Below are 24212 nucleotides of genomic sequence, written 5' to 3'. Positions count from 1 at the left end.
TTAAAAGTGTGTGGTCAGTTCAAGGGCAAACTGGAAATAAGAGGAAACACTTTGTGATCTTTGTAGCTCTGTGCTTCCTGAGACACTAATTAATATGTTCACTATAGTTGTAATCTTTAGAGGCTCTGATTCTAGAAAGTGTCTCTGTTTAGGAAGACAAGGTTCTTTGGGTGAATCTGATATCTTTTAATAGACCAACTTAAGGAAAGCATTTATCCATGGGTGTTTAGAGTAGCCTGACACATGCATGGCAAAGTAGAGGAGGACCAAATCTACTGTGTTACAATGGCAGTAAAATGAACAGGACATAAACTGATTTTATTGGGAGCAAAGCAGCTAAAAGCAGTAAAATGACATAAAACACAGCAGCATATGTAGCCCCTTGAGCTAAAGCTTAACACAGCGGAGTTAAATCCTCTTCCTGTTGCTTTAGCTAGATAAAGGACATTCAGGCACGAGAGTGTATCAAGGAGCAGGTCATCTAGCTATGGCCATGGGCACATTACCATATATTCAATAGCTTGTATATTGTGATTCCACTCAATTTTGGTTTTGGCCTTATTCTGATTTTTCCCTTCCTATTTGTGTTCTGGATTAGTTTACAGTCACCTCCAGGGTCTGTATTGTGCGAGGTGCTGATATTCTGCACTTGAACAAACTGTTAAGGCAAAGAAAACAGCCTGTCAGTCATGTGTCTTATTTAATCATCAGATTAAATGATTGTGTTAGATAATATATACTAGAATAAATGTAGAATAAATATTTCTTCTACAGTGTATTTCAGTCCTGATTGTCAGGTATGCTCTTACTGGAAAATCCTGCCTTCAGATCCACATTTCAGATCTCTGTGCTATGGACCCGCTCATCTTGCTGCCTCCACTGAACGCAGTTCCACTAACTTTATTCACATGCCACTGAGTGAGGGCTCCTGAACTGCCAGCGGGTGCCAGCTAAACAGTGATCAAGGGGAATTACAGATGTTGCTAATGCCCATTGTTCCACCATATTATTAAAATAAACTAACCCAGAGCATGTAAACTGAACACACACAACTAGTCTGTGTAAATACAGCTCCCTGCTACTGTTACACTCCTTCCCCTTTTATTTGGCTGCTACACCTGTCCCACGCATCTAACTTATTTAGATCAGTGATTCTCCGCCAAGGTGCCGTTAGCACTGTTAGGTGTGCCAACATGGTAAAGATAAACCTGTAGATTTCAAATAGAAATCCACGGTGTCAAAAACACTCTGACCTGTTTTGGTCTTTTTCATTGCAGCAGAATTGCTCTCTTATTTTTCTGTAGTCCAAAAAAAAAGTGAAAACTAAGAGCTGACATTTTCTGAAGGGGGGGTTGAGTCTAATGAGGGTGGTTTGAATGTAATTACAGGGACCTTGAGTCTAAAAACTGGATGAGAACTACTGATGTACAAAGTTAATTACCATATTTACTCAATTATAAGACAACCCTGAATATCACAATAAATAGATTCCATGTATGGAAATTTTATACATTTGCTAAAATGTTCCAGCTATGGAATCTAATTATTGGAGGTTTACCTTAAATTTGTCCATCCCCTCCTCCTCTCCCCCCTCCTTCTCTCCACTATAGCAAGGAAAATAAATCTGGGGGATTCAGTTGCCCTCTGCCCTGCCAACTTCTTCCCCCTGAAGCCCCTTTCCCTCCCCCTCCCGCCTTGCTGTCAGACTTTGCTCTTCCTGAGCACATGGAACTACAGGGCAGAAACACTGACTTTGAAATAAATATGCATATAGGCAAAGTACTGTGGGTACCCATAGATTTAGTTCATCCAGATTTGATGCATTTTAAATTTTTTTTTTTTTGGAAACTGCTGTAAGTTTAGCACAGGTGCTCCACAGGCGCAATTTCAAGCAACACTTTTGCATTTACTTATATATAATACAAACTATGCATGATATTAAACCAAACCCAAAAGGCTCATGGTTTTTCATACGGTTCAGTGGGCTGGGCCTCAGCAGAGTCAGCAATGTTTCAAGCCATCATGACCTCACAGCTTAGCAATGCTCAGTATATGCATGTCCTCCAGAAAGCCCCTGCAAAGAATCCACGTGCTAATTAGCCCCCCACTCATGCCTGGAAGCCGGTATTTTTGTCATAAGTCCTGGAATCCCCCCAAAATGTACATGCAGATGAGGTGCAAGCCAACCTGGTCCAGCTGCACTTCATGGAGAGCGGGGTCACACTCATCATATGCAACAGGCTAAAAGAGGGGGCCACTAAGGGATTTGGGGCCTCATTTGGTAAAGTTTGCCAGACATATAAGGCTGGTGAAGAAACAGGAACCATTGGAAATGGGAAAGAAAGGTTGTTTTTAGCTCAGAAAAAGGTCTTTATCAGCAATCTCTATCAGGCTGTTTTTAGCTCAGGAAAAGGTCTCTGTCAGCATCAATTATAATAAATGCTGTGTATCACTTCGTTTTTAAAAAGTGGTGCCAACAAAATTGTATTGCATCTGCTCCTTCCAGCTTTGCTGAAATACATTTTTACAATATGGTAGTATTGTGCAGCATGTATAATAATGGCAACAATAAAATCAGTGGCGTTGACACAATTAGCCTGAAGCAACTGGCAAAGGTATAGAGGGAAATTTGGTACAGTAGTAAGGTACACCTACTGACATTTCCTCATCCATAATCCCAGTTTCAAGTTCATATTTGTTCTTCCACATAGTTTCACTGTATCTTGTCTATAAAAAGGAGATTCATCTGTTGTTTGATTTTTATCTTCATTTCTAACGAAATCTGGCAGATTGGCTTTGCTGTTCTCCCTTTGGCTCAGTACTGTTCCTTCTGGTATTTGACTCATCATCATACTATGGGATTTTTACCTTTATGCCTATCCAGTCATTTTAAAGTTACATTTGAAGCCAAATCAGGAAAAAAAAGCTGCTTGGAATAAGTCACAACAATAGATGTTCTTTGATTCTTTGCAGCCAAATGTGGTTTTCCTCTGGTTTAATTCTCATTGTATTCACAGTATCACAATTAGGATTTATTATTTACTTTGATTGTAAGTAGAGTTGAACAGAAGTTTTCTTTAATTTTTTGGTTTAATGAGAAGTGCCCTTTTATGTTGAAATCCCATGGAAGAAATTTTAAACAAAATCACTTTTAGTTTGGACTGCTTTTGTTTCATTCTGGAAATGCCAGAATTAAATTTAGAATTTGTTATAGTTTTATTTCAATTACATTTGTATTATTTCATGCTAGGCCAGTAGAAATCGTACATCCATTTGTACTCAGTGCTCCCTGAATGTCTTTTAGATCAAAGATTCTCCTGCTTTATCAGTTTGCTTTACTATTGTACAAGTTCAATAAAAAATCATGGACTTGTCCAGCTATTATATTGTCATGTTCTGACATCTCAATGGTAGCAGTGGGGAGCATGTGCTGCTGCAAAAGACCTGCCATAAAATAAATGTAGAAATGTCTAGGAAATGTCAAATAAAGGAAAAATGGTAAAGCCCATAAATTGAATTAAAAAACAGAAACATTGCAAAAACATTTTTTTTCTTTTCTTTCTTTCTTTTTTTTTTTTAAAGAATGATCATTTCCCAGGATTTTGTTTTAAATGATTTGGTTTTGTTCCAGATTGAAACAAAACTAGTGAAAATCCTGGCCCATACACTCCAAGTTTGGACCAGTTCCGAGGGTTAGCAGGAGCCATCCTTTCCTTTGTGCAGCCACCAGCACAATTTGGCACTGGCCAAACTGAACAAAATGACAGTACGTACATAAAGGCTCCTTCAGATGGTCAGTAATGGACAGCACATCCATCATGGTGTATCCAGCTGAGAATTGTCAAGGAGACCAAGGGAATTAGGTGCTCAGGAAACTACACAGACTTCAAGTAGGACATAGGCACCTAAGCTGCAGCACGGTCTGTTTTGATAAGCACTTTATTAATTACTTGTAGTTGACATTGGCCTCTAGTAATCCTGCTGTAGGACTGCTGATGCTTAGCAATAAGAGTCCTGCTTCCAGGGCAGGTGAGGGGGGACGAGGCAGTGCCTCCACTCCACCCTGGAGTGACCCAGCCAGTGTAGCTGCACTGGCACAGGGAGCGTCTCAGTTTGCTGCTAACATAGGGCAGAAGGAGCACACCCAGTCCAGCACCAACCAAACAATAAGGAAGCGTGTGTCATGGGACTGTCTTGTCATTGCGAGGTCGGTTGGAGCTATTGCAGGGGCAGCCGGGGTTGGGCACCAGCCCTTCCCAGGGCTGTGTCCAAAAGCACAGCCTCCTTCATAAGCTTATTACCTGGCCCTTAGTGGAGCATATGGCAGAGATCCAGCTGACTACAATGTGAGCTGAGCAGGCCTTAGAGACTTGAAATCCCTTCTGAGTATCATCTCTCCCAAAGCCACGTAGATTGTTAACATTTGGAAGTGGCTTCTGTTGAGTCAGTTGTTATATCCAGGTCAGAGGTTCTCATTGCAACCACCTGCAGTGTTCACAAATCTCTCTCAGCAGCTCAGGAATTGCAAAGAACCACTCCTGAGTCCAAAATATGCCTGCCAGCTAGGAAGGGGTATTTTGTAAGTAAATCTCCAATCCAGGCACCCTGCCATCATTGAGCTCATCCAATAAGGATATGAATGTTTGCATATTCATTGCGAAACCGATGGGAGAACCTGTAGTGTTGTGAGGTGTCCAGACTCAACCAGATACTTGCCATTTCACGGGAGGCTGTGTAGTTGTCCTGCCTTGCTACGGTGGTCACAACTTCTCTGTTTAGCATGGAGTCAAAGAAACGGGCGAGGTTGGCTTGGGAAATGCGACCCCAGGGAATGGCATCACATGAAGCTTGTAGGGTGGGGAGGGATTCTGACAGGAGAAAACACCAATTGGAACTCCACCTCTCGCTGAAAAGAGGCCTATGTGTGCGTTCAGCAGAGGCTGCAAGGTTTTTCAGCAACCAGCCTCTCCTGAACACAGGTTCTGGCATGCTGGAGGCAGAGGCTGAGCTGGTATAGGGCACGTAGCTTGTAGGGTTTTTCTTCTTTCATAAATCCATCTGGATCCCTTGAGAGATGTGAAAACATACCTGAGGTGCATCGCATGTCTCCCGACTTCAGGGCCACTCAAGGTTAAATTTGGCGTGGTTCACATTTCTGAATGTGCTGAGATAAGTAAGTGTGCACTCCTTGAGTTTCCTTGTCCACAGTTTAGCATTTAAATGCTAGCACAGCAATTTTCTTTGGTCTACAACTCTCCTGCAGAGAGGAGGCTGTTCAGGTGACCATGAGATCCAGCAAACCAGGGAGAGGGGCTGAGAGCATTGAGGAGCCCAGAGAGGGGCTGAGTGGAATGAACATCAGCTGACATCAGTAAGCAGTAACACCTGCAAGGCACAGGGAGTGGTGTAGGGAAGGATGGAGCCATGCAATGAGCTCTTAAGGCTACAGGTGCCCTGCAGAGGCACAGACAGGCCAAGAGGACCTATTAAGCTTGAGGGCTGAAGTGAGACTAGTGGGGTTCAGGAGAGGCCCGGTGGTGATTTGCATGGATGCAGGCTCACTCTAAAGCCCAGGGAGCCTCCCTTTTACAATCTGCAATAAAAACAAGGTGTGATAGGCAAGCAATCAAGGAAAGGTTACATTAGAACCTGAGCCAAGCAGGGGCCACACAGCTCATATGGTGTCACAGCCGTCCCTCTGGTCCAGTCCTGTCAAAGGGGTGATAAGCCTGAGACCTTGTCATAACTCCCTGATTATCTTCCTCCACCCTGTTATCATTTAGAACAAGCAAGGAGCTGGCAGTAATCCAGAAGGAGTTGATCACCCTACCCACTGGGCAAGGTCTGAGTGCGAAGTTCTCCGAACTCCCTGCCTTCTTGCAGTCACTGTGCCTTTGCACTAGAGGCTTGTGCAATAGGAGCACTGTGCTAACCCTTTCTGCTGGGCACAGGATAGGGCTGTTTGCTGCAAGAGAGTTAGGGCTCTCTATCTTGTGCTACTTGGGACAGCGCAGGCCAGAGAGTGTGGTTCTGGCTTTTCCAGTCCAAAGAACATGTCTGAAAAAGAAAGCAAGTTCCATATTGTTTCTCCAGTTCGGACCAAGGGGAACTGGAGATGAAAGGTAGTAGATGAGAAATGAATGAGTCATGGTAGCCAACCACAGCTAACTTTCTTTTTCCTGACCTGTGCAAAGTTATATCCCCACTTCTATCTGCTTCCTTCTCCTCTAGCCAGGGCACAGTGCATCATCAACTCATCTCTCACCTTGAATTGCAGAGTTAATTTTCGTGTGATGATGACTGTTCAATCACAGCTAATCCACCAGTGGCAGGTTGGCTGGCAATTGGCACACGTTACCTTCTCATGAAAAATAGTAACAGTTGCTCCCTAAATAAAGGGAAACCAACCAAGGAAGCTTATTTGAGAACACCTTTTGGTCCAAAGGGATTAGTGACCTGTAACACAGATATATTTGTCTAGGGCATGAGCCATTTGGAGTATTTCCCTTCCCCTTTCTTCTTCTGGAAAAGCAGTGCTATTCTGCACTGCTGGGTTTAATCCAAGTAATTTGGGCTAAAGGAAACTCACTGTAAGCCATGGCATTTCGGGAAGGAGTTATGCTTCAGAGGTTCCAGGGCCTATTCCATTTAAGCCACAAAATGTCTGGAATGTCACTGGGCCAAAGCATGATTCACAAGACGAAAGTTTCTGCATTGTGTTCCCTGCACACTTTTGGTCAAAGGAGGTTGCTTGAAACTGCTGATCTTCCTGATTCAGAAGGGCCCAGAGCAATGGAGCAGCATTTTGCATGGAAGGAGTTTTCTTAGATCCTTCCCGGTTCACTCTGCCTCTGTATTTCCAGTAACAATCACTGTCAGTGGCCTTACGTAATGGTTGTGTTAACCTACACCAAAGGCTGGTTGCATGAAGACCTTCCAGAACTCACCTGTGTTAGCCTCTGTGTTAGTCAGAGGCAGCCTCTTGAGAGGCATGGTCCGTACATGGCCAGAGAGTGAGGAACCCAGGAAAATTTTTACCAGCAAATCACCAGCTGAACCCTGAACTGAACTTGTTTTGCAGCGATAAGGGGTGTCAGTGGGAAGTCTTGGAGGCCAGTCAGCAAACCTGGCAGCCCCTCATCTTATTTAGACCTGCCATGGGTCACTGAGGCATCTATGCACTTTGGCCTGTCCAAGTCAATCTACATTTATCCCTAGGGTGACTGACTGAAGGATCACACTGTTAGTTCTTAGCTTCCTTATGACCAGACTTATACCACAGTTCCACAAAACCTCCATATAGCAGTGGTATTTCTAATATGCAGCACATATGCCATGGCTTTGCTTTGCTTTTGTCTTCCCTGAGTAGGGCTCTTGGACCTTGTCTTGCTATTGAGCTCAAGTCATGCTTTCACTGATTCCTCTGGGGAAGTGCGTGACTTGGATGTAGTCATCCTCAGTAAGAATTGTTTGAGTAGAGGTGATAGGGCCAGCTCTTCAGACAAACCCGTTCTGGGTGTCCACACTGCCATGAGGAACAAACCTTCCTCTTTTCACAATAGAGAAATGTTGCTTCCCTTTGACCACTGTCAACCATGGTTATCAAATCAAGAGCCATGTGCTGCTGACATGGCAGCACTGGCATGGAGGAGTTCCCTCTGGGAGAGAAAATGTGCATTATTTTATGCGGGCATCTCCTCTCAGCCCAGCATGTTGCCTCTCTGGATGTGCCTTCCAGAGTCATTTTCTCAGAAGCAGCCTCTAATGCTGTGGATGTGACTTCTACGATCCTAAATACTTAGGTGCACAATTTGTGTGATATCTCCACTGACGCTGCCTCAGGAAATGTGATCCCTGTCCTCTGGCGTGGGAAATTGCAGCAGGGTGTTTGTCACCTGCTGTCTCAAGCCACTAATCTGTATCCAGTGGACCTGAGGGAGTCATCTTTGTACAGCCAGCGTAGGTGGGCAGCTAGGGCGTGTGTAGACGAAAAGGGGGACCCAAATTGAAGCGGTGGGTTTTAAAAAACATCACTTCAATTTAGGGCTAATTAAACCCCCGTGTCGGGCACACACCCCACTGACTTACCTGCCTCCCCAGCAGGGAGGGGAGAGAGGGCGAGCTGCTGGTGGGCAGAGCGGTCCCTGGGCTGCAGAGGGAGGGCTGGTGTTTCCCTCCGCACAGGTGGCACCCGCCCGCAGGCACCTGGCATGGGCAGCCCCGGGGGGTACCGCAGCCACAGAGGGAAGCACCAAGCCTCTATACAGCTCTGGCAGGCAGGCAGGCAGGCTCCGGGGGCAGGGGGAAAGATCAGGCTCACCGCTTGCTTTTCTTGGGCAGAGCCTGCCTTCCCGGGCTGCTGCCAGGCTGCCTGCAGGGCTTCCTGCACGGAGCCCGGTCCTTTGGTCTGCGGCTGTAGCAGCTCAAAGGACTTTTAGTTTGCTGCGCCCCAAGTCATTTAAGGTGCATTACACTGCCGAATTTCCTACAGCGGCTAGAATTAATGCGCGTTATGCTGCCAAGGCATGCAAACAATGACACCGTTAAAGCGGTGCAAAAGCATTTAGCCCGCTTTAAAGTGCCGTGCACACACACCTCTCATTTCGTCTACACATGGCCTTAGTGATTAAATACAGAAAGATGATGTGCTGGAAACCCTCTGTGACAACTGAAAGTTCAACAGGCCAGGTGAAGGTAGTCCTGTACAGACACACAGGCCTGCTGAGCTGCTTTTGAGGGAGCTGAAGTCAGTGGGAATGGAGGGATCTGAACACACTTCTCAGACCTGATGCATCTGTAGAGAGCAGGCCCTGAATTTACTTTAGATAAACTGATAATACAAAAGGAGGAAGAAGCACATGAAACAAAACCAATCTGGCTTTTTCAAAAGCAGTTTAGGGAGTTAGGTGCTTATGTCCTATTGGAATTCTGTGGAGTTTTCTGAGCACCTAATTCTCTTGGTCTCCTTGAAAATACTCAGCCAGATACACCATGATGGATGTATGTATTGTCCATTATTGACCAACTGAAGGACCCTTTACATATGTATTGTCATTTTGTTCAGTGTGGCCAATGCCAAATTTGGACAGTGAGCCATGACTAAGCACTGTTAGAAGAAGAAGAAGAAAGATGATCAACTGTATCTGCTCAATAAGCGTGCCCACTGGTTTATGGTCCAAGTCTGGCACACTTACCCACCAGAGTAGCCCCGTACTCTGGAAATAGGCTCAGAAATTTCAGTGGGACTGTTGAAAATGGTAACGTGGAATTAAAGAATGTCAAGAAGCTTTTTAATGGAGATTTATAATCCAGTAGATCCCCCTGTTGCCAGATCCTTCAAGTCCTTTCCTTTCTCTCTCCAGCATATCCATTTCTCAGTGTCATTTTCACTTCATTTCTCAGCCTTGTAGAGGTGATGGCATTTTCTCTGGAGCTCTTTTCAAATACAAGTTTGTTTAATCTGCTGAGGTTTGGCAATTGCAGCTAACCAGATGAAGAGCCTCAAGTGTTGCTTTGTTCTTGGCCTCTCTGTTCTTGGCCTCTTTCTTCTAGCTTTTAGAGGCACCTAAGGGCAGGCAGGAGGGACAGACTTTTTGTCTGGCAAGTAAATACTGTGCAGCTGTAGAGACTGTCTGTGTCAGAGCATAAACTTAGCAACAGAAGATTTTCTAGCTGTGATAGAGTCATTTCCCCCCTATCCTTAGAGCTGGAGGCAGCAACCCTCGTACCCAGGATAGAAGCAAACCGAAACAAAAAGCAGCCACACTCTTGCTCTCTAGTTGCTTGAGCTGCTTTCCTCCTGAGAGGCAATTATTGTCCCATTGTCTTCTTTTTATTAAGGCAGCCAGGCAAAGGTGGACATTGGTCCCTTCTTGGTTGGGCAGTCATGCGATCCCAGTCCTGTCCTGTGGAGTTTTCTGAGCACCTAATTCCCTTGGTCTCCTTGCACATTCTCAGCTGGATACACCATGATGGATGTGCTGTCCCTTATTGATTAACTGAAGGACCCTTTATGTGTTTACCATCCTGAGCTATGAGAAGGGAGAGGAGTTGTTCCTCGCCTGTGTTTTTGGGGTGAGGTTCAGAAGGGAGTGGCTCCATCCCACAGAAAGCTTCCCATGATGTCCCAGCTCACCCCTGAGTCACACCCTCAGCTTAACCTTTACATCTAATGATGGACATAATGGGCATTTTTACATGTGCTCCGAGACATGGTGCTTTAATTAGCAAGTCGCGCTAATTAAAAGTGCCCATTCATCTCATGTATCAGCATCCCCGTGCTGGAAAAATAGCAGCAGTGTGCTTTGAACCAAAACTCATCAAACATGTTTTATTTCAAAGTGCCCTGCTGCCACTCTTTCAGCGCGGGGACGCACGAGACGCAGGTACACGTGACACGAAAGACTGCCGGAGCGCAGCAGTTTCCGTGCTCCAGCCAACTCGATTAATCAAGTGGATTTCCAGCATGTTGGAGCAGGCTCCCCGCATGTCTGTAGGAGCCCATTCACCCCCTCTCCCCACCTTGCATCCTCCCCACAAGGCAGTCTTTATTGGTTAGGTTTGTCTTCCCAGCCCAGAGAAGGGGCGTAACTATTTCCCGGTTCAGCAGAGGATGCCTGCACATGCAAAGCCACCCCTCGCAAATAGCTGCCTATCTGAATCGGAAGGTGGCAGATCATATCCCTGGTTGAAAGTACTTACAAGGGAGTAGGAGTCCCCCGGGGGTGGAGGCTGTCCACGTTACTCACGTCAGATAGCCCTTTGTTCCAGGAATAGTCCCAAGCGCTGCAATGAGACAGTGCTGAGGGGAAGGCACTACTCAGCGAGAGGAAGAGCATCAAAGTCTAGCAAGCGGGAAAGCATGAGTAATGAGGAAAGACTCATGTTCTTTGGAAGTAACCCGGGAGCCTCTCCCCCCCTGTTGGATCAAAGCAGCTGATGAGACCTTTGTTTTATGAATCTAAGACTGGCATTCAAGGGTCCTCCCAGGATGCAAACCCTAAGTTACATGATGCCCAGTCCTGTCCGACAGTAGGCTGACATATTGTTGAGCCCAGCAGTGAATCATTGCTATGTTTTATGTGCACAGCACTGCCTAGTGCTTTCCCGAGCCAGCACGAGGCACCGTCACTGCTCCAAAGAGCATGAGCCTAGCACAGACAGGACCAAATACAGGACGTTGGTTTAGGTACGAAACATGGATGGCCACACTGTTGGTGGGGAAAGCAGTGCAGGAAGGATTAATGACAGCTATGTCATGATATGTAGCAAAAGACTTGCAAGGAAAAGCCCAGAGGCTTCTGAGCAGCTGGCCAGGGCCAATCTGCACCTTAATGCACTTTCTTTTAAAGGTGCAGAAACTTAGGGTCTCTCAGTCTAGTTTTCCATGTGCGAGACACAGCCATAGCCATAAAACCCAGTGCAGTTGCCAGCGAGACATAAAAAGCAGCTCCAGCTACCACAGTGCAGCTAAGGACACCAGGAAGCTGCCAGGGGGATGGCTGAGTGTTTGAACAGAAAGCCGCTGCATGTTTGAGGAGCCAAGTCACCAGTGGCAGGGCACCAATGTTGGCTCTGGTTTATGAAGATGCAGCATGGACCCGGGAGCCTTCAGCCTCTGGTGCATTTTCCTTTAAGGTAGTCATGAAAAGTGCCTGGCAAAGGAGTCTGTCAGGCAGCCCCGTGCAGTGGCTTCTGGCTCTGCGTGTGGATGACCAAGCATCCGACAGCTGTTCTGCATGATCCATGGGGCCTATTTAGCCATATGGGCAACACCAGCTCAGTCCAGAAATCTTACAGGATGTCGGCATGTCACAGCTTCCAAGCAGCCTTCCTTGTGGGCCCGTTTGGGCTGCTGCATTGGAACTGAAAACTGTTCATGAGTTTTTCTTGAGGGTTAAAGTCAGTTCAGCTGTTCAAATTTGCCGGCACGGCTAGAATACGAGAAGCAACAAATGCTCAGCTTGGGGGGCTATAGCACCATGCTCCAAAATGACTTGGTAAGAGCACTGTGTAATTCATATAAGAGGCCGCGTGGTACCAATGGCTGTGAAAGCGTAGTAGGCTCATGCAGCAGAAGCGCACAGGCATAGAATAGGTAGCTAACTCAGCCTGGCAAAGGGTTTTTAAACCCAAAAGCTTGCTAAGAAATTTTTTTCCAACTATTTAAGCTGGTCTAATAAAAGATATCAGATTCACCCAAAGAACCTTGTCTGCCTAGGATAAGTCCAAGCACTTGCATTGCATTAAAATGAACATATTGTCCAGTGGTACCCATCAGTGAGGCTTTTGTTAGGCCCTGCGCTGTCGCCGCCTGAGATAAGGTTGCGGTGCCAGGAAACTGGAGCAGTTCCATGCAAGGAGCTCTGTTTTACGATCTGGTCCGAAATATAGACGTTTAGAGACTGAGTTATAACGTGAAGTGCAATGGTTTTTGCTTTCGTGGCATAGCAAAAACGTGTGCGTGTTGCGCATCCAAAATGCAGAGAAAGAAACGCAGAATCACCCATTCGTTTTCCCTTGCCTCATGCCCTGTCGGGACCATTTCTGAGGTTCCACTACCAGGGTCATTCACTGCAGGACTTAAAATATCCTGCATCCATCTTCATTTTTCTTGTGGTAGAAAAGCCCTGCTCTCCACTAGCTTCCACTGTCTCCCATTAGCGGCCGCGTGATCTTTTATTGATGAGGAGCATGTCTGAAAGGAGCAACCCACATGGATGATATCATTGTGGATGTGCGGTTCTTGTTGATGCTCTCAGCAGTTACAATTAAGAGCTACTCCTGTGCTGCCCTGCAACAATATGGGCTTCTGAGCAAAGGACACTAAACTTCAAAGAGTATCCGAGCACCGTGCAATGCACCGGAGATCTGGCCCCCTGTGGCTGTACCTAAAACAAGTAGACCAGGAGCACTTGCCTTTCAGGTGGAGGCAAAGCTTACATCATAGTAGGAAATGCTTCTGACTCAGTAGTCCTGTATTATGCAAACGCAGGAGGGTTAAGTTCAGAATCTGTAACCCCATCGTTTGCACGAGTGCTTGCCAGGCACAGCACTCAATAAAGGCCTCTTTCTTTCTTCCTTGCCTGTTGTTTCTTGTTTCCCTGGATTAGAAATGAACTTTAAACAGCATTTTTGATCCTCCTCAAGTGCAGAAGGGTGATTCATAAGGAAAAACGGCTGAGTTCACGCCTACATGTGAGGACAGCATGGGAAGAAGAAGCCTCTAGGACAAGGGTGCTTAACCCCAGGCCCAGGAACCAAACCTGAGCCCTGGACCCGTGTCATCTGGCCTACGAAGCTCCCCTGCAGAAAGTCATGTGGGGTGAGCTGTGGTTGTGCATGTGGTAGACTGGATGCATAAGGCAGCGCAGGGCCTGATCCTAGCCCCCACATGCCGGGATCAGGCTCAAGGGCCCCACACCATCCCTGCCCAGCTGGGCAGAGGTGGGGCAGGGCCTGGTGCACAGGGCCAAATCCAGCTTGTGGACCAGCCCTGCACCATTCATGCAGCCCATGGGGTCCAAAGTGTGAGCGCCACCAATCTAGGACTTAAATCTTCAGCTTGCTGGTCCAGGCTGAAAGTGCTGAAACCTTTGGTTTCTGTCCGGGATAGGCCTCTGGTTGCCTTCTTGGGGGGTTGGGACCTAAAGCAAAGGTTGATTTGGAACAACCAGAGCCAGGGTTGACTCAGGGTCAGCTGGCCGGCCAGCACATGTTACTCATGGGTGATTCCCTCCAAATCCCCATCCTCACCATGCACACTCATTGCACACCACAGTTGAGTCACCCTTCCCAGTCCCACTTGCGAGCTCCACCTGCCCCTCTTCATTGAGATCCCTCCTTCCAGCATCCCACTTCCACCACTGCATCCACAAGCAGGGGTCAGCCAAGGCCACTCTCTTTAACTTCATGAGCCACATGCTGCTTTTCTATTTTGAAATCAGCCTGTTATACAGGCTGGTTGGCCGAGTAATCTCATCATCTCGATGGCAACTTCAATGCTGCATCATGTGCTTCACTGAAGCAGCCTTCGAAGTCCAGGCTCTTCAGGATGAGCATCCTTTCTTCTTGCACGCCTGTGCAGTATCTTGGAAATGTGCGCAGTGACATTCATGCCTGGTGGATGGGGGTGACATGTGGTCACTTGGGGCTCTCACCAGCTGGGCAGGAGTCCTCATAAGCCGGCGTAACAGCAGATGAGCTGGATGGTAGCTCAGCATCCTGGCCCTGGGATGGATAGGGTGGGTTTCACCTCACTGTTTCCCCTATACTTTGGGTATCCAGCCCCCAAATTTTTCACTGATGGATTTAATGTGACTGTTCTGGTGAAGGCTAGAGAGACCAGAGGAGATGGGAAGGCATTTTATTTGCCTGCTGGGCTTTGATATTTTGAGTAGATCTGAGGACAGGCTCCTCTAGGAAATGTTTTGAAAGCTTTACTCCCCTGAGTGCCTTTGAGTATGCCGCAGCCACACTTTGATGTGCAGCTTGTTACTCAGGACCAGCGTCGAGCCTCCATAAGGGAAACAGAAATTGTACGGGATGAGTGGGATTTGCAAAAGCACCCAGCACCAGCCCGATGCCATTCGTATGAAGTCAGTTGAAAAGTCCTGCTGACTCTGGTGGAAAGGGTGGGGCCGAACATGAGCACTTCTCTGAGAATCCCATTTAAAATAATTCATAGTATGTTTGCTCCCTAGCATTCCTGATTACATACGCAATGATAGAAGTGAAGCAACCAATAGGCCAGAGGTGGGTTAATAGATTTTTTTTAGGACTTTACAGACTTCTGAAGTATGTGTAAGGGCCCAAACTCACAAAGACACAGGATTTTTTTTTCACTAAATTCAGTTGCCTGTATATCCAATTCCAAGTAAAGACTGAATATGAGATAGGGGTCGAGAGACCTGCATGCCCACGCATTCAGGTTCAATTCAGGATTTCCTCCTTCCCCATAACACCCTATTGGGCTTCTCAGATATTGGTACAAATTGGTTTGCTATCTGAGCTGTTGCTGGAGGCAGCTCTGTGCGCATGATCCAGATAAAAGCAATCACCTTTTTTTGCTGCTTCCTGGAATGAAATATTTGTGAGAGACCCTGGGTAGGAAGATGCTGGATGTCACAGGCGGTTATGAGATGTGTGATGAGGCTGCAGCAAGAGCTATTTTGTGCTGAACCATCGTCTGACTCCTGATTGACAGGCTTTGTACTTGGTGTGATGAGATGGGGATGCTTCATCTGCTGTATTAGATCAGGACCTGCTCACTAGACCAGCTTGGCTCCAATGCTGCCAGCACAGATAGGAGCTCTGGCTAGGTCTCCTAGCCAACACACTGGGGAGAAATCTTACAAAATTTGTGAGCAGCCAGTGAATTCATTCACTTCAGTGCGGTCTCAGTGCTTCCAGTTGTACAGAAGCTGCTTCGTTTTAATTTCTGCATCAGGCATCACTGTTTCTGTCCAGGTGACATAAAAGGCTGGTGCTTCTGAAATCCCTCTCCCTCTCTGGGTTTGCTCAGCCCCGCGAGTCTCAAAACTACATGTTGTTCGTGTTAAGTGGGTGCACGCCTGAAACCTGTGGTTTCAAGATTTCAGGCAGGAAGATTCAAAGGAGAAAGATTTTTATTTTTGTTATGGCAGGCAGAAAATAGCAGCGCTGCTAGCAGCTGGAAGGTGAACGACTGCCTTGCCCAGCAAATTCCAGCGCTCCTGTGCAATGGGATGAAAGCCTGTCTCTGGGCTGGCTGCAGGTCCAATGCGTCACTTATTTGGTCGTCCGGAGGGTGTGTGCACAGCAGGCATACTATGGATTTTAAACAAAGCCTTTTTTTTTTTTGGTTCCATTTCTTCCCTCAATAACTGCAAGAACATTTGAATTGGGATTCTGGGAAATCTGCAAGCATTTATTCCCTTCCTCCTCCCTTTCCTAAGAACAAGTATACTGTGTAAAAGAGCAGACCCTTGAACAGGTACTTGTATATAAGTGTCTAGAGCAGAGAAAGGGCTGAGCTCCCCCAAGCCAGGATCTCTAGCAGCGGCGGTGCTTTCACAGAGATGGTTGCGGCCTCCTTTTGCTCACTTCCACAAGCGTGTTTCCTGTTCTGGTCAAGCCACTATAGACCACTGCTGTTACCCCATTACACAGCCACCATTTTGATAAGGGTTGAGACCTACTGTTGATCCTAAAAGGTGTCCAGCACCCAGAGTTTGCCCTCTGGCTCTGCATCTGTCAAGTCAGGCATAGCAGCAGGGAGGAAGCTGTATGATGACGATAAGCTGTAGGATGGGGGAGGTAGGTAGCTGTATTGGTCCGAAGTCTGTCAGCAGGTAGGTGGATATGCATTTTTGTGGACTAACTAAATAAGATATATATATATAGAGAGAGAGCATAGGCTTGTGAACTTAATCAGAGGTTGCAGAATGCCAGCTTTTCGGTCAGCACTGGTATGTCATACTGCTCCATTGGGAGGTGAATCACACCACGTTCAGCTCAATCATGTTAGAAATGGAGTTAGGAGCTTTTCTGAGCTGTCAGGCTTTCTGCGGGGCGGAGAGTTCGAGAGGCAGGGATTTCAAATGAACATGGAGAGAAGCGGAGGCAGCCCAATCAGCCACTCCTCTTCCCCACTGGAACCAGCCTCTTGGGCCCCGCATCTCTGTAATGCCATGCTGCGCCCAGCTTCTCTAGTGCTGCAGGCTGGGCCGGGTGCTCAGACTCACGCCTGGTGCAGCTGCAGGGACAAGGCGGCAGCATCGCGTGGTTTGAGCACATACCAGCTACCTGTGGAAAAAACAATGGCACTGACTTGACCTGGGCAAGCGGCTTGCAAAAGGTTGACCTGGTGCTCGAGGGGCTGGTTGGCTTGAAGGGCAATAATGACTCTGTGCCAGAGTCACTGCCAGTCGGGATTTGGGCTCAAGAACCAGAGCAAGGATTCACTGTGAACTTACTCAGATTCTGTGGGTTGTGTAACACCCGAACACCCACACCCACACACTCGCATGCTCACCACACCCTTCTCCCTAGGCACTGTCACTGTGCCTGCACCCTGAGACTCAGTGTAAGACTTCAACAGGATTTCAGCTGCTTATCCTAGGTCTGGATTTGACCTCTGCCATCAGTATATACTACAACTACATGACCTTTCAGTATATACTACAACTACAGACCATTCAGGCCACTGTCCAGGCCATGGGGGGGCCTATTTTGCAGCCTTCGCTGCAGCATCCATCGTTCCTTTATCCTGAAGTATGGCAAGTGTTTTCAACATGGTTTTTTAGGAAGGCAATGAAAAAAAGCGTTCTGAATATCGTCTTTTACATCAAGTTGAATGTAGGTTGCATTACATTGAATTCTTACTTGTGATTTGTTTACTTGCATGGAGCCGGGGTCAAATGGTCGTTCTAAATCTGGATGTAGTTTTGGGATCAAGCTCTGGAAGCACAGACCTATAGGACAATTTCTACCCTCTGAACCTTGGCCAAGAGAGATTACTAATCGTACCTTGTCATGCATCCACAGATGCATCTCGAGCAGGTCCAAGGAGGTGATCCTCCCCCTCTATGCGGCACCGGTGAGGCCGCAGCTGGAGTACTGCGTCCAGTTCTGGGCGCCGCACTTCAGGAGGGATGTGGACAACATGGAGAGGGTCCAGAGGAGGCCACTCGCATGATCAGGGGACAGCAGGGCAGGCCCTATGAGGAGAGGCTACGGGACCTGAACCTGTTCAGCCTCCACAAGAGAAGGCTGAGGGGGATCTAGTGGCCTGTTACAAACTAGTCAGAGGGGACCAGCAGGCACTGGGGGGGTCCCTGTTCCCCCGAGCACGACCAGGAGTGACCAGGAATAACGGTCACAAGCTGGCAGAGGGGAGATTCAGATTAGACATCAGGAGGCGCGACTTCACAGTCAGGGCGGCTAGGATCTGGAACCAACTTCCAAGAGAGATGGTGCAGGCTCCTACCCTGGGGGTATTTAGGAGGAGGCTGGATGAACACCTTGCTGGGGTTGTTTGACCCCAGTGCTCTTCCTGCCGTGGCAGGGGGTCAGACTAGATGATCTGCTCAGGTCCCTTCCGACCCTACTAACTATGAAACTGTGAAACTACTAGAGCCATAAAGGGCCATGTGGCTGCTGGTTTTCTTTGGGTAATATTATATCACCTATAAGATATCGCCTTCATTAGTCCATTTGGCTCCATTCCAGAAGAGTGGGCTCCCTTTGCTCCCTTCAGCCTGGGTGCACCACATATCAGAAGAGCATTGCTCGAGCTTTGCTGCTTTCCCCCTCGAAGTACAAGAGCAGAGCGGAAGCAAACCGGTCACGTTGGAAAGGCAGTAGTAGTCCTCTCTTCTTCTGCAGTGGACCTCCATTTTGCAAGCTATTTGTTTTCCCCTCTCAAGTTCAGCACGGTTTGATCTGTTTGTGATCTCCACTTTGTGGCTTCCTTTTTTCAAAAGCTGATCATTTCTTTCCATTTGTGATTGTGGTATTTCTCCATGTCTACTGATATGGCAACCTTCACAAACAGAGCAGCCACTCAGATTGGGGTTTTACGCTTAACTTTGGCTCTAGCAAATGCAAAAGTAGTCTTTAGACAACACTTCCTTTGGTTCAGCTTTTCTTGTGCTCTGGACATTTGCATAGCCCTGATGCCCTAAGGCAGGGAATTCCCAGTTATAAAAATGCCTAGTCAGCAAAAGAAATAGTGCCTTGCTATTAGGAAATCTGGTAGAGATTAAATGTTTTCCTAGCAAGAAAACCTCGTGATCAACAATGAGACCTGAGGGATTTCTTCTAATGGGTCAGCATTAGCATCTTACCAAGTACGTATGGAGGACCAGAGTTCACTTTGGGCCTATTGCAAAGTCCATGGGAATTTGAGCTGTGCAAATAATTGATTTTCAGATTGGCAGCTGAACTGAAGACAGCAGAGGGGGAGGAGGGTGGCACAGATCTCTTATTTGAAGTTGACCCAACTTGATTGATTTTTTTTTTTCTAATGTTTGAGCAAATCGACAGAAAAGGGTTGGATCAAACCCAAATTTGTCATTTAGGTTGTTTGTAATAAAAGCAAAGGCACTTTATAAACAACGGACCAGATTCACCAGGGGAATCTGGTGCTTGTCACAGTGGAGAAAGAGCCGTTTCCCCCGGCTACCAGGAGATTTTGGAGACCCATGTTCAAATCGCTCCTGTTCCTGATTGGAACCGGGGGCTTGAACTTGGTTGTTTTGCTGCTCCAGTTGCATCCTAGCCACCGGGCTATTCTGCACTTGGTCTCTCTCCATTTCTTCCACTGAAGCCGTTCAACTTTGCAGCAAGCAACTTCATTTTCATCGGAGCAGGGGCTGGAGCCCAGCAGTCCTCTCCAGACGAATGCTCTAGCCACCAACGTGTAGGGTTTTTCTTTCCCTCAGTGAAGGTTTTCATATTTATACAAAGTGGAGCAGCTTTAATAGGAGAAACTAAGGGAAACCCATGACTTGGTGGTTAGAGCTGGCTTCTGAGAGGTTCAAATCCTTATTCGAGATGAGCCAGAGGAGAGACTTAAGACCAGGCCTCACATGCCACCAGGCAAGTGCCCTAGCCATTGGGCTTTAGGTAAAGGGGAGGTGGGGAAGTCCCATCACTTCCATGGATCTGTGAATGGTTCTTAAGTCCCCTAGTGAGCTGAAGCAGAAAAATCGATACCTTTCCCATCAGAAATGCCAAAGTGAATCATTTCGCTATTTCTAGCAGCCTTCCTACGTGAGTAGCCCTGTGAAGTAGTTATTCAGGTTACATGTGGTGCAGAGGAGGGTGGCAAAACCTGGCCCTTCTGGATCTGGGTAGTACTTTTATTCACCAGACTGAGCGGTGTGCACCCATTATAAATTTTGCTCTTGCCTCCATCAAACTTGCTGGCAAATACCTCTATAATGCCAGAAAACCAGAGTGTGCACCATGCCACAGAGTGGCCTAGACAATTCGCAGATTTTCTTTGAGAAGCGCCGATGCCAAGATGCAGATGCACAAGACGAGCACATAACTTGGGGCAAGAAAGCGAATAAGATCCCGTGGCTGCTGCTTCTGCATCCGAAATAAAACAGTCCCGGTAAGCTGACATGCAATGAACTATAGGTACAACAGCTGCATTTTTTAATGCGAGCAAAGCCCTCAGTCCAGTGTGGGGGGGTTGCCAGCAAAGCAGTTAAAACAGTAAGTAGCCCATAAGGATCTCAGCATTCAGCTCATAGAAAGCGTCTCTGCCTTTATTGCTTCCCTGAACTACTGAAAATGTTGAATGGAAAACTCATGTCTTCAGGAAATGAGGTGGATTCGGGCTGGATGCTGGATGCTTTCCAGTTTCATCGGCTTCCCGGATTTCTCACCCCTGAAATGGAAGAGCTCCTCGTAAATCTTCGAAACCTGGCAGTATTTCTTAATGTGACCTCATGGGCTCATGTGGCATAAAGAACAGTCAGGCCAGTAAATGCAAAGCAGCGAGCACACAGATGAATACAGTCGAGCTCACCTGAGAAATAACCACCAAGACTGCTTGGGAAGAGCAAAGTGGAGTTTGTTTGACATAGCGTAGTTTGGGCAGCGGTCTTGGAGGGTCTGGGGGCCAAATGAGACTAGATTAATGCCCTATTCTGAAGTGACGAAATATAAGCTTTGGATTTGCCAGTAGCATCAAATGTCCTCCTTGTTGCATTAGGAGTCAGACAGGCTCAGCAGGATTGAAGGGAAGCCTAGAAAGCCAGTTTTGCTGGAGTTTTGCCTTGGTGTGGTTAAGACTGTACTTGCTCCCAGATGTCAGTGGGCAGCAGCTGGTTTACATTTAATGGAAAGTGCCTGAATAGAGATCTTTTTTGAGGGGATACAAGCAAGCTCACAGTCTGTTCGCACCTGCACGATGCTCCTGCCCTATTGATGCCATAATGATGACAGCGTTTCCCCAGTTAGCAGGGAGCCCGGGACTCCTGTAGATCGTCTTGTAGGGGAGGAAGCTGAAGGTGCTGGGAGATGGTGCAGAACGAGGAGATGGCAGCTAGACAGGCCTCCGGTGTGGCAGCTTCGGAGTAAAGTCCACTACTTGGCTAAACTTAACTAAATGCATGAGGACTGCAGCCTGCGTGGACTGTTGTTGTACATGGATGTGTTGTCTGTTCATACACGCTCTTCTGGCCGGATATTTCAAGCTGTTTCCAAGTATTTCCTCTCCATACCCCCCAATGGTGAATCTGCAACTGCTTGTTGGATCGTTGGACACCTCCGACAGGCACCACCTGGATGTGTAGTTGTAACACCCCCGAAAGGAAGCCTTGCTTAGAACCAAAAAAAAAAAAGATTTCTCTAGATTTAAAGTCTGAGCCAAGAATAAACCACAGTGTTAACCATATTACTGCAAATTCCTGAAGGACAGGGCCTGCCTTTATGCTCAGAGATGTGCCGGTAACCACTAGGCAGAGTCCCAGCAGCCTACACAGTCCAGGCTGTCGTGACCAGGCACATATAACACATCACCCTGTGTCCACCTAATCCCTTCCAGGTTGAGTCTTGGCCCATAAAGGCCTATGGGTATTTTTCATTTTAAAAAGATCTTCTCTTGAGCATCCCATCCAGAACACATCCTGCAGCACAAGCTCCCATGAACAGCAGTCCCTGGACGTGTGTTTTTGCTTCACTCTGAACATGAGGTAGTCAGGGGGGCAGCAACTCCCATTTTAGGGGTGCTTGTCACTGGCCCCTATCATAATAAAATGGTGCAAAAGGATGTGGGATCTTGTGAATGAGGGCCTGGATGGCTACATGGAAAATCAGGCTGTATTCCTGGCTCTGCTGATTTTTGGCCAGGCGTTTCAATCTCTCTGTATTTCATTTGCCATCTGCTAGAGTAGGGACTCCAGTCTCTCGGGAAGCACTTTGGGGTAGGCTCCGACTCCTGATAGCATGAGGGTCACCAGTCTGTCATCTGTAATAGCTGGTGATAACTTCCACTGCAGCCCAACGTAGTTAAAGAGTTGCTTCCTGGGAGGGTAGGACAGCTGATGGAAACACCTTCCTACAACTAACAATCCAGCTCTTTGGTGTCACTGTAACAGAGAGGAAGGACTGTCCAATGGTTAGAGCACTAGCCACAGAACCAGGTCCAAATCCCTCTTCTAATACAGGCTTCCTATGTGAATACTGCATAAGTCAGCAAGGCCCCAGGTCCTCAAAGATGCTTCGGTGCCTAAACAGAGTTCATGGCACTTCCTGGTGACATGGATCTAACAGCACCTCCCTTCCTCGCACAACTGTTGTGAAAAGTACATCCCGGTGGTGCAGCCCCTGAATATTGGGGTAACAGAGGCCACGTTAGTGCCTAAGGCAGATGCCCAGAGTGGCTTTCGAGCTCACCAGGGTTACATCTGCTCTAAGGCCAGACCGAAATGTTCGAGCGTGTGCCACATAAGAAGCAGCCCTGGCTTATTTCACAGGCTGCGGTACAAGCCAAATGTGTCTGAGAGCCTAAATCACTTGGGGGGGGGTTCTTAATCTTTCCCAAACTGTGAAATGGAAATAGAGCCTGTTTCCATTTAGATAGCCCCTGTTGTACCTGCTGGGGATGGTAACATCCTTTCAGACACTATCTGTTCCTCCTGTCTTCCCCCATTTGTGGCTGCGCACGGCTCAGATCTGTTAGTGGAAGGACCCAGATGCCAAGAGCTGGATGTATTTTTAGGAAGATGTTGTCTGGGTACACAGATGGCTCCGGCACTATGCGTCTGTGCTCCTGACTTTGCTTACGACTGTGGAGTATTCCCTGGGGCCAGCACACAGTGAGACGGCTGACAGACTTCCTTCAGCTGCCTGGTCCTTTGGACTCTGTTGTTCTTGGATTCAACTCTTATCTCTGTATGCATTGGAAAACTCCTGCTTCCTGCACCGGTGCCCTGCCAGGGCCTGATGCAGATCACTTTGACAATGAGGACAGCACAAGGAGAACATAAATAACCAAAATGGCACGTGGGTATAAATATTTCAGTACCACCAACCTGAAATCAGTGCCTCTGAGAATGTTTAGGCTTTAGCAGGTACATCTACATGTTCATTAATGCACCTTAGATATTACCTATTTAGTTTACTGCTTCCTTAATAAAGGACTAACTCAATGTGCAGTACCTAAAGTTACTGTGCAGTAGTGCCGGTGCACAGTTATTGAGTGACGCTTAGTCCAGTAGCACTGTGCCATAGGCTATTACCACGGTTTTTGCCGTGACACACGGCTGCACAGTGTTCTTAGGCAAATGTGCAGTAAGCGTCTCGTGTAGACGCACCCAACATTACACAGATTCATGGAGGACAAGTTCACTATTCTTAAAAGCAACAGGTAGAGATGCATCTTCTGAGACCTCTAGTCCTATGATGGTTGATGCCAGGAAGGGTACGGCACGCGATGGATTACACTAGACACATTGCTTTTCTGGCAAAGCATCTACCACTGCCACAGTCAGAGACAGGATACGTAGCTAGAGGGACTGTTGGTCTCATCAGTGTGGCCTTTCGTATATTCCTTCCTTTCCCCACCTGAGTTAGAACAATAGTAACTCAGCCAAACAGGGGGCACCACGGGAGACACCCAAAATGGCAAAGCGCTTCCAACGTTACACCCGTGCTTTATTTCTGCTCTGCTGAACCAGAGCATGTGTGCAGTACATTTTGCTGCATCATAAGCACCATTGTATGATGAGATGCGAGGGGAAGCCATCATTCAGATGAGTCTCAGGACTCGTCATTGCGCCAGTCGGGCATGTGGTGCAAGCCAGATGGGTGGTGCACAGGGAAAGTTGTGTGGGGAAGCTCAGACCAGCATCCGCTCACATGAACTCAGCTCCCTTCCATCCCTCCCTTCCACAGAAGTCAGATTCACACATACACATACAGGTTTGCATTTCCAGCAGATGTCAAGCCCTAGGCCATCAGGTCTAGCAGTACATTTAGGCAGATTTTATTTCCAGCTCTGGAGAGCTGGGATTGCATCTGCATTTGGGCGTGTACAGCACCGCAGTTAAAATAAGTCGTGTTGCTTGCTGTTGCAGGGATCTGAAGCTCGATAACGTGCTGTTGGATCACGAGGGTCACTGCAAGCTGGCAGATTTTGGAATGTGCAAAGAGGGCATTTGCAATGGAATTACCACAGGGACATTTTGCGGCACGCCAGACTACATCGCTCCTGA

The 24212-nt window shown here is 47.3% G+C and overlaps 1 protein-coding gene across 2 annotated transcripts in view; it reads left to right on the top strand.

Moving 5' to 3' along the window:
• PRKCH (protein kinase C eta) overlaps nt 1-24212 on the top strand; it is a 211658-nt gene that overhangs the window by 154502 nt on the left and 32944 nt on the right. Inside the window, exon 11 of one of the 2 annotated variants that reach the window (XM_019518373.1) lies at nt 24075-24211. The exons of the other annotated variant lie outside the window; for it this stretch is intronic. Coding sequence (XP_019373918.1) covers nt 24075-24211 — 137 coding nt within the window. The remainder of the gene's footprint in view (nt 1-24074; nt 24212) is intronic. 2 annotated transcript variants of the gene reach the window in all.

This window comes from Gavialis gangeticus, unplaced genomic scaffold, assembly GCF_001723915.1.
Source record: "Gavialis gangeticus isolate Ggan-Ray unplaced genomic scaffold, GavGan_comp1, whole genome shotgun sequence".
NCBI lineage: Eukaryota > Metazoa > Chordata > Crocodylia > Gavialidae > Gavialis > Gavialis gangeticus.
This window is presented reverse-complemented; position numbering and strand designations above follow the sequence as displayed.